The sequence below is a fragment of the Lactuca sativa genome, chromosome 5 (assembly GCF_002870075.4).
Source record: "Lactuca sativa cultivar Salinas chromosome 5, Lsat_Salinas_v11, whole genome shotgun sequence".
In the NCBI taxonomy this organism is placed as follows: Eukaryota; Viridiplantae; Streptophyta; class Magnoliopsida; order Asterales; family Asteraceae; genus Lactuca; species Lactuca sativa.
The window spans coordinates 245,981,101-245,990,373 of record NC_056627.2 but is presented as its reverse complement, the minus strand read 5'-3'; the positions used below and the strand labels follow the sequence as shown (position 1 = coordinate 245,990,373).

General features: G+C 35.7%; 2 protein-coding genes across 2 annotated transcripts; one reads left to right on the top strand and one right to left on the bottom strand.

Annotated features, from left to right (window-relative positions):
- Nucleotides 1-5,962: 5,962 nt before the first annotated feature.
- LOC128125975 (transcription initiation factor TFIID subunit 1-like) lies at nt 5,963-6,862 on the top strand. The gene is made up of 3 exons (XM_052763644.1): nt 5,963-6,279; nt 6,354-6,519; nt 6,650-6,862. Exons 1-3 carry the CDS (start codon nt 5,963-5,965, stop codon nt 6,860-6,862), a joined length of 696 nt encoding a protein of 231 aa, XP_052619604.1.
- A 52-nt stretch (nt 6,863-6,914) lies between these two features.
- Nucleotides 6,915-8,614, bottom strand: LOC122197906 (DNA mismatch repair protein PMS1-like). The gene is made up of 4 exons (XM_042902085.1): nt 7,864-8,614; nt 7,689-7,753; nt 7,099-7,317; nt 6,915-7,028 (listed from the first exon to the last, which is right to left on the bottom strand). The coding sequence occupies exons 1-4, from the start codon at nt 8,612-8,614 to the stop codon at nt 6,915-6,917; spliced, it is 1,149 nt and encodes a 382-aa protein (XP_042758019.1).
- Nucleotides 8,615-9,273: the final 659 nt, after the last annotated feature.

Here is a 9,273-nt window from a genome sequence, read left to right as displayed (position 1 = left end):
ACAGACCAAATCTGAGACATGCAACGCTTCTAAACCATAGATCTATGCTCCTAGGGCATGCTTATCACGTAAAGTTGCAAACTTTACGTGCATGCATGGCCCTATAAGCTCAAAGGCAAATCCAAGCTCTTTAAGAGGTCATACACTCCATAGGGACCTCAATAACTCCAACCACAGAGACTTTACACTTCTAAGATGTCCATAAGGTCCAATTCTGAAGTCCTTTCAGAACATAGAGCATAACACATGGATTTTGAGGTTTTAGGGCTTGAAAACCACTAATTTGGGACAAGAAGGGAATCTAATGAACTAGTGATCAAGGTAGGAACTTTTCTACCTGAATGGAAGCCTCTTGCAGGTTAGATGTCGGATCTACTTCCCCTCCTTGCACTCTTCCACCACCTTCTTCCTCTCTTAAGCTTCAAACTTCCTTCACAAGGCCAAAATCACTCACAAGGACAAAAGGGGCTCGGGTTTCGCTCTACAACTCTCCAGGAAGTGTTAGGGAAAAGGGAGGCCGAGTTAGTGTGCTTAAATAGGGTGCAAACACCCGGGTTAGGGTTTTTGCCCAAACAGGGCCTACTCGCCGAGTCCGAGGCTTAGACCTTGCGCCTCATCCCGCTTCCACTCGGCAAGTTGGTCCTTCAACTCGTCGAGTCCAAGGAAAAATTGCGAAATATAAATTACAAGGAGTACGTACCAGGAACCAGGTGCTACAGAATTGTTAATATAACTCTTAAAGTTGAAGATCTTGTTGACATTGTTCCTCTACCTATTGATAAATGGAAGGATATTGGACCTGGTCATTTTAACATTTTGGATGCTTTTTTGTTCTGATCCGCAAAGATCAAGACATTCTAAAATTATGTCTTTGTTGCAAGGGTTATGTACGAGAGAAGATAATTATGTCCTAATAAGTTTCCGTAAGAATAGCAAAGAACTATAGCTTGTTTGCTCTTTTACTACGCCACCTTTTGGGAAGTAGAAAGGCATTAACACTAAATAATTGTCTTTTTCTTCTTTCAGGATATGATCTTTTTCGAAAAAGGTTAACCAATGGTATGTGGTGAATTTGAAGATATGAAGGTTAGCTCATTGTTAACTACAATACATATCATGAAACTTTTTTTATTTTTCTGACTATAACTATAAAATTTTGTATGGATCTCTATATTTACAACACCACATAACAGATTACCTTAATATTTTAGGAGGGGAGGTTTCTTACAAACTTCATATTTCTTGAACCTTTGTCTATAAATGTTTGGATTTTCCTTTTAATGATGTAAGTAAATCAAATGGTTTGAGGTTTGTATTCACTTTAAGCATATATTTTATATATGGACTTGCTTTAATTTCTTTATAATTTTTCACATACTAAAATATGGATTTCATTCGGAGAATAGACATTTAAATAGATGCAACAACAACTATCAGATGACACAATTAGAAAGTAGGTTGCTATTAAAATGACAAATGAAAAAGTACGTTGCTAAAAAATGACATAAGCAAAATATTTCACTCAATTTATCGCATCCTAATTTCTATTTAATTCTACAGTAGCTATAAGATGACATAAATAGAAAGCACATTGCTATAAAATGACATTGTATTATTCAATTTACCCCTTGTCTTTGCTTCTGATGTGTCTGTTCACCCATCTGCTAGCAAGTAGTCTCTTCATGATTGCATTGATAAACTAAAAGATTGTTGTGAGACAAAAAGGGAAATGATAAGGTTTTCCTCTCTCGGATTGATTTAGATATGTGGCTTGTGAATTTTAAACAATAGGAACAAACTGGTGAAGAAAAGCAGGGTTGATTGATAATTGTCGTAGTTAGAGCAAATATAAGGGTTTTTCATTTGAAGTTATCATTAATGAATTTACTACCCTCTCATGTTTCTTGATGTTATGTGTTTTTGTTGGTTTTAGGGATGAAACCTGCAGAAGGATTGGATTTGATTCATGTTCATCAGACATGGATGGATAACAACACACATTATATGCGAAATGACTTGTTCTTCTAAGCTTGTATGCCACACCCACCTTTCAAATATATTGTATGAATAAGTTGGTGGTGTATGCATGTACACCTTTTTTTCTTTTATTGGAGTACCAATCCTAAAAAACTATAACATTTACCTTAACAAACATTTTACTTCTTGACTTATATGTGAACAACCCTTATCCAATTCACATGAATTGCACTCGATAAGACTTTATATTCAAAATAACAAAGTAACAACTCTTGCAACTGGATTGTTTTACAATAAAAGATAACCCCATAACAACAAATATGCTCCATTTATGAGATTTAGCTTTACTAACGTACTTTTCTCTTTACCAACAATAGCAACATAGTTTCACTCGTTTTTATCTAGAATAGCAGTGAAGTTCATTTCATTACTGTATTGAAATCACCTTTCGTGGGCCGTGCTTAACACGACCCTTTTAATTCCACTATATATATATATATATATATATATATATATATATATATATATATATATATATATTATCGGTTCTGAATCACAGTACTGGTTGGTTTTCAAGGTTTGAGTGGGTTACCGGTTCTGAATCACAGTACTGGACCACCTATGCTTCCTGGATCTGGTCCCGGTCCCGCTCCTTCAACTCCTGGTTCTTCCAATTCCGTTCATGGAACTAATCTTCCCTCTGCTTCTTCCCCTTTTAATCCAGCTGCCAGGTAATTCTGTAAATAACTTTCTTTCAATGACTTGTTTTTTATTTCAAATTTTGATTTGTTTATTTTAATGTATGTAAAGGAAGGGAAGATACAGGATCCCTAGAGTCGGGTCGTTATCGGTAGATGACCAACAAAAATTGCAACAGTACAATCAAATGTTGTCTGCAAGACCCCCTCTTCCTCCATCATGAATTCCATCACTGGTTTGTTGACTTCCAGTACACCAACACCAACACCAACATCTGCTCAAGGAAACTCCATGTTGAGATCACGTGAGGCTATGCATATGATTCGCGTGAATGATCGTGGAAGGAAAGCCAAAGCACTTAAGGTATTATTAACTAATTCATTGCTTTTAATTACACTCTAAATTCCTATTGTATTTCAGTATGCATTAATTGAAAAGTCAACTCTACATACCCCTGTTGGGCAGCCAGGGTCAAGAAGTCCATGGTCGTTATTTGAAGACCAGGTCAAACTTTTTTTCACTAAATTTTTATGTATTATATTTGTTGAGAAATAAGTGTTGTTTATAAAATGTGTGTTGTCTCCTCAGACACTTGTTGTGTTGGTTCATGATATGGGTCCAAACTGGGAGCTTATAATATCATCATCTTGTATTGTATTGCATGTTAAGTTACCGATTTGCTATGTGCAGGTTCTGACAACGCTAGCAACCTCCTTCCATGCCCTGCAGCCTCTCAAAGTTCTTGCATTCAGTTTATTCTCTTAGAAAGGAAATTGTCAAAGGAGAATTTAGTCATGGGTTTCTTTTGATGTTGTACATGTTTTGTTTTCTATAATAAATATTATGCAATATTAGCAGTGTGTTACATTTACTTACTATTAGAATGATTATCTGTATTTGACATATTAGTGCAATGAATTATATTTATTGTTTATGGTATTTTATTGGGCTAATGCCATAAAAACCCCCAACTTTTCAGGAAATGTTCAGTTATATCCTAAGTCCAATTTTATGTCCACACAAACCACACATTTGGGCAAAAATGGTCATAATTGCCCTATTTTCATATTTTACCCTTCTATGGGGTGTTTGGTTCAGTGGTTTGTTGTTCAGTAATTGTCACCCAAACACCCATGCCCTCTTGCTCGATTTCTATTACTGCTGGAGACCAAAAACAACTCCACCGGTGAGCTTCCTGCCGAGAGAAAACGAGCCAAAAACCCACCGGCTGCCATCTCCTGCTCACCACCGTTCCAACACCTCATTCGATTGCTGAGCAAACCGACGAGCACCCCCTAAAGATCGTTGCTCCGCTCTGAATCGAACCTCGAGTCCAATGAATCCAACGATGTAATATTTCTTCCCCTGAATTCCATTGACATGAAACCCAACTCTTATCGTCGCTCCTGATTGTTTATCAGATGCAAACTCCTTCACCTCAGAGCAAAAAAAATGTAAGTTTTGGTTTAGGTTTCATTTGGGTTTAATTTCAAGTTTGTGCATTTGTGTTGTTAACCACGATTTTGATTTCATTTGTGATTTTTGGGTTTAAATTTTGGGTATCATAATTGGGTTTAATTTGAGTTTAGATATGGGTAAGAAAGGGAGGTGGTGGTGGTTATGGTGGACGATGTCAATGTAGATGTGCTGGCGGTGGTGGGTTTTAGGGATGGTAGCAGTGATGTTTGATATTTGATGGTGATGGTGATGCATATCACAGGTGGTGGTGGTTTATGGGTTACGAATAGATGATCTTGTTCATGGGAATTGATTCCTTGAGACCAAACTGAGATTGTTCATGGAAATTGATTCAATATATGGATTTCGTTGAGTATGAATGGCATATCTTTGAGCTTCTATGGTGATGAACAACAAACTACTGAACCAAACACCCCCAAATGCCAAAGAATGGTAAAATCGGAAAATAGGGCAATTATGACTTTTTTTGCCCAAATGTGCGGTTTTTGTGGACATAAAATTGGCACTACTAGAAAAACAGCCTTTAACGACGCGCAATCAATGACACGCGCTGATAGAAGACACGCATTTGTGAGTGCCTTAAAAATTGATGTCAGTTTTCCAAAATATGAAGCATAGAAGACACGCATTTTTGTGTGCCCTGAAATTAGTGTCTATTAAAAAAACACGGAGGGCACCTTAAATAAAATGTGTGTCGTCTAACCATGTCGCTTTATAATTTTTAATGAAACGCGCGTTTCATCCGAGGGGGAAATGAAATCCAAAAATTAAAAAGCCCGCTTTGTTTCCACCGGCTGAAAACCCTAGCTCATCCCCGCCTAAAACCCTCTTTCTTTCTTTCTTTCTTCTCTCTCGATTCTCAAACCTCCATTCACCATCCGCCATCTGCTGATTCTTCGACCCTTCCGAGTGTCTCCCACCACCATCCTCTATTTTTTGTTATATATTTAACACCCTCCGTTGTCAGTTTGGAGTTCATACGATCTCTGTCTCCAACTTTGTATTTAGCCCTCTTTAATTTTGATGAGAGCAAAGACACCATCGAGAATGTCAAAGAAAAGATCCAGGTTCTTATTTCTCCTTTATTCATACCTCTGATTTCGATTTTGATTCTTCTCGTATTCTCCTCTGTAAAACCCTAACTGGAAAAGCGATACGGATATTAATCATGATTTCCTCCTCTTTCCTTGATCCCCAATTCTACTCTCTAAGCATCTCAGGTACGTTCCGTTCCATCTCCCTTGTTCTCGTTTTTTTATTGCTTAGGTGAGACATCTATCTCCCCTACTTTTCTTCTTCTTAATCCCGTTATGATAGTTGTTCACAGTCGCACACAGCACCACACACACATCCATATGTTTACTGTTTTGGGCTCAACTTTTTGTCTCAATTAGTCCGCTTGTATTAACCCTAAATTTGTTGCATGTGAGAGATCTTGCAAGCAATCCAGAACTTGCAAAGGAGAATTGTGTCTATATGCTTTTTTGTCTATTAAAAAATAAAATAAAAAAGGGTTTTTTCTTGTATTCAAATTTCTTTCAAAATCACAGTAATTTCTTTCCTTCTTTCATTCTCAGGTATCCGATGGAGAGAGGTTGAAGAAAATCTCCAAAATCATACAGTTCATCTAAAGAAACCATATACTATCCCCAGCTTTTGAGATTAGAATCATGATTGGAAATAGATGATGCTAATAAAGATACAACAATTGAAAGTGACATCATTAAACGATTCAACAAACTCACTTTACGCAATAAAGATGTTCTTAATGGATTGAATAGTGCGGGACCCGAATCAATCTGTTACAATGCCGAAATTACTTCTTGATCTTCAAGATGAACAGATGCTTTTTGAAATATTGGATAACAAACATGGATATGATCTTCAGCTTCATGCTGGAGCCATGATCACAACTCGGTCTGCTGAGTCAGCATCAGATTCATTGGAGCTATTACATGGTTATGGAGGGGGGAGATTTAATATAGCTAATGACAAATTCTATTCCAATAGGAAATCTTCCCAACAGTTGAAATCACATTCCAAGAAACGCACATCACATGGTGTTAAATTCTTGCATTCCATACCTGCTCTCAAGCTACTGACAATGAAAGCCAAACTTAGCAAGTAACCACAAAATCTCTATTGTCATTTTTCTTTTACTCTGTTGTAAACTCATTTTTCTTTTACTGTATTTGCAGTAAAGATATAGCCTATTTTCATAGGCCAAAAGCTTTATGGTATCCTCATGAAAATTTGGTGGCACTTAAAGAACAAGGAAAGCTGCTTACAAAAGGGTCAATGAAAATTGTATTGAAAAGCTTGGGAGGGAAAGAGAGCAAGCTTCATGTAGATGCTGAGGAGACTGTTTTATCTCTCAAAGGAAAATATATTATGTGATTTTCATGTGAAATTTTACTCTTTACTTTACTTTTTTATTACCCATAATAGCGATATATTAACAGTTTGTTTTTATATTTATGTAATTAATCACCAGAAGGGTTCATTTGCAGGGGATCTTGAGAACCTTCTAGATGCTGAAGAATTTGATGCAGATGAAGAGGATAATAATAATTATGATTCTAATAACTTGGTGGCTTGTGTTAAAGGCCTTAAAATGAGACGCATGTCTTCACAAGCTCAAGCTGATGTGGAAAATGAAGATGAAGCTGATGAGTTATGCAGAATGCTCATGGATGGTATCAGCTAATAACTTCGTTATGTTTTATATTTTTATTTTAAAATTTTCCATTTTTAATTATTTATTTATGATTCAGGAGATGACGAGGCAGATCGGAAGAAGAAAAAAGTGAAAGATACGGGAGCAGCTTCATTCTACCAACTTCCATTCTTTCCTTTTCTTGTTGCACTAGTTTCTGTTAACCGCAAATTTCAAAAACATTAAAATGACTATTTTACCCTTCTATTCCAAAAATAAAAAATTACCTCTGCCTCTGATTTCCCGATAAGTGATTGATTAAGCTGTTGTTTCAATTCAACTTGTGAGATCCTAAGTGATTTAACCTCTTTCACAAGAATTTTCACATCTGCTTTTAATTTAATTTCTAATTCTTGATGTTTCTTTGACAATTGGTCAAGTTTACTTTTGGTATCTTCCAATTCCTCAAGTAGCTCATCTTTTTCTTCCATTTCCACCTTTTCATCCTAAAAAATCTTTAACTTGTTAATAATTGTTGTAAACTTATTTTAATAAAAAACAAAATAGAATAATAATAATAATAATAATAATAATAATAATAATAATAATAATAATAATAATAATAATAAAACCTGTTGAGATTGACACTTCAATTTAAAATCCATTTCTAGTTATTTCCTTCTAAGTTCTTCCATATCCCACTGTATTTAAGTAACTCTTTCTCTTTCCATTAAAATTGTTTGATGAAGATTTTCTTTACTTGTCACTTTTGTAGTTTCAAGCTCCTCCTACAAATCCTTCACCTATTATATAAACATCAAAGTTCCATAAATATATATACATTTTTAAATTAAAAAAATCATATTCATACTCATACCTTTGTTGTAAGATAATCTTTAACTGTTATTTCTTTATTCAATCTTGAAATCAAATCCTCCATATCTGTTTTGTAGTTCTAAGAACAAGGACCTTAGATAAAGTATTGCTGCTGATGCTCTCATGCTTTATCTTGTTTACAAACACAAATGTTGTAAGTAGCGACTGGACAGCACCTGCAGAATGAGGTGAATTTGTTCCTTTCTGCAATGTTGAGTTGTATGATGTTGCCTGCGAATTATTTCTACTGTTGTTACTTATAGTTGTATGCTTCCTACTATAGTTATAGCTCCCCAAAAAGGTGTCATCTTTCTTCATACCATGTAATTTAAGTGTAAAGTCTGTCTTTGATAAACTATAATCATCCAGATTTATTGGTTTAACAACAGGTGAGGATCTCAATGTCTTTTCACATTCATGCATATCAGTGTCAACTTCTACATGTTGCTTCTCACTGTATGCTTCTTGTTTGCTATTAGTGCCATCTGGCGATGCTTGCTTTAATGAAAACTGTGAAAAAGACTTACCATGAGGAGAACAAAGCTTTGAGTTGTTTCCTCCCTGAGTGAGCTCCTCAGGTCCCTGTACCGAAAAGCTAGCAAGATGTGGGGCATAGATCTCCAACAAAGCTTCTTTTAAGGACTTCAAAAGAGAGCCTTCATCAGAGAAAAAGACTTTTCTTTTGTCTGGTGTTACATTGACATCGTACACCTTGGTTGGAACAATAAAATTCATGATTGCAATTGGATATTGCTTTGAGTTTGCGGATCTATACAATTCGTTCAGAAGCTTGGTGACTTGTGGCATGTCAACAGGTCGACCATTTATAAAAAAATATTGTATGTCACCTATATTTCGTCCACATCCATTGCCCGACTTAGAAAGAAACCCATCCACCTTGCAGGAATCTGATATAACTAGACTCATAGGTTCTAAGCAGTTGAAAGTGCTCATGCCAAATACTGTAATGATGTTATCTTCGAGTGATCCGCTTCCCTGTGTTTTAAGTACTGCAGAGGTTATGTTTGCTCCAGTCGTATTTGTACAAACCATCCGAATCCCTTTTGCAGTAAGAGCATATGCCTGGATTGATAACATCAACTATTATGAAATGTAACATGCATACAATCTAAGAGCAAGTTAAAAACAAAAAAAATGTTCCAAATGGAGCTACATGGTGTTTAAAGCAATTCTGATTATGATAAGGAGAAGCTCCAAGAGAGATTAGCAAAACTTTCTGGTGGTGTTGCTGTTTTAAAGGTACGATTCTTATTTTTGTTTTATTTCTAAATAATTTTATTATGTAAATGATGTGTTGTTGTGATTGGTCAGATTGGAGGAGCGAGTGAAGCTGAAGTTGGTGAGAAGAAGGGTAGATTTACTGATGCTCTAAATGTCATGCTGGAATCCTGATTGCATGAATTCATGGGATTCAATCTCATTGAGTTTCTACTATTGAGTATATGTGGGAGTGAAAAGCAAGGGGTAGTTTTGGTATTTATGATTAGGTGGGATGACATAAGTTCTTAGAAGGAAAAGTCATTCTCCATTTTGTTTTTAAACAATTTCTTTATAAATAATAACTC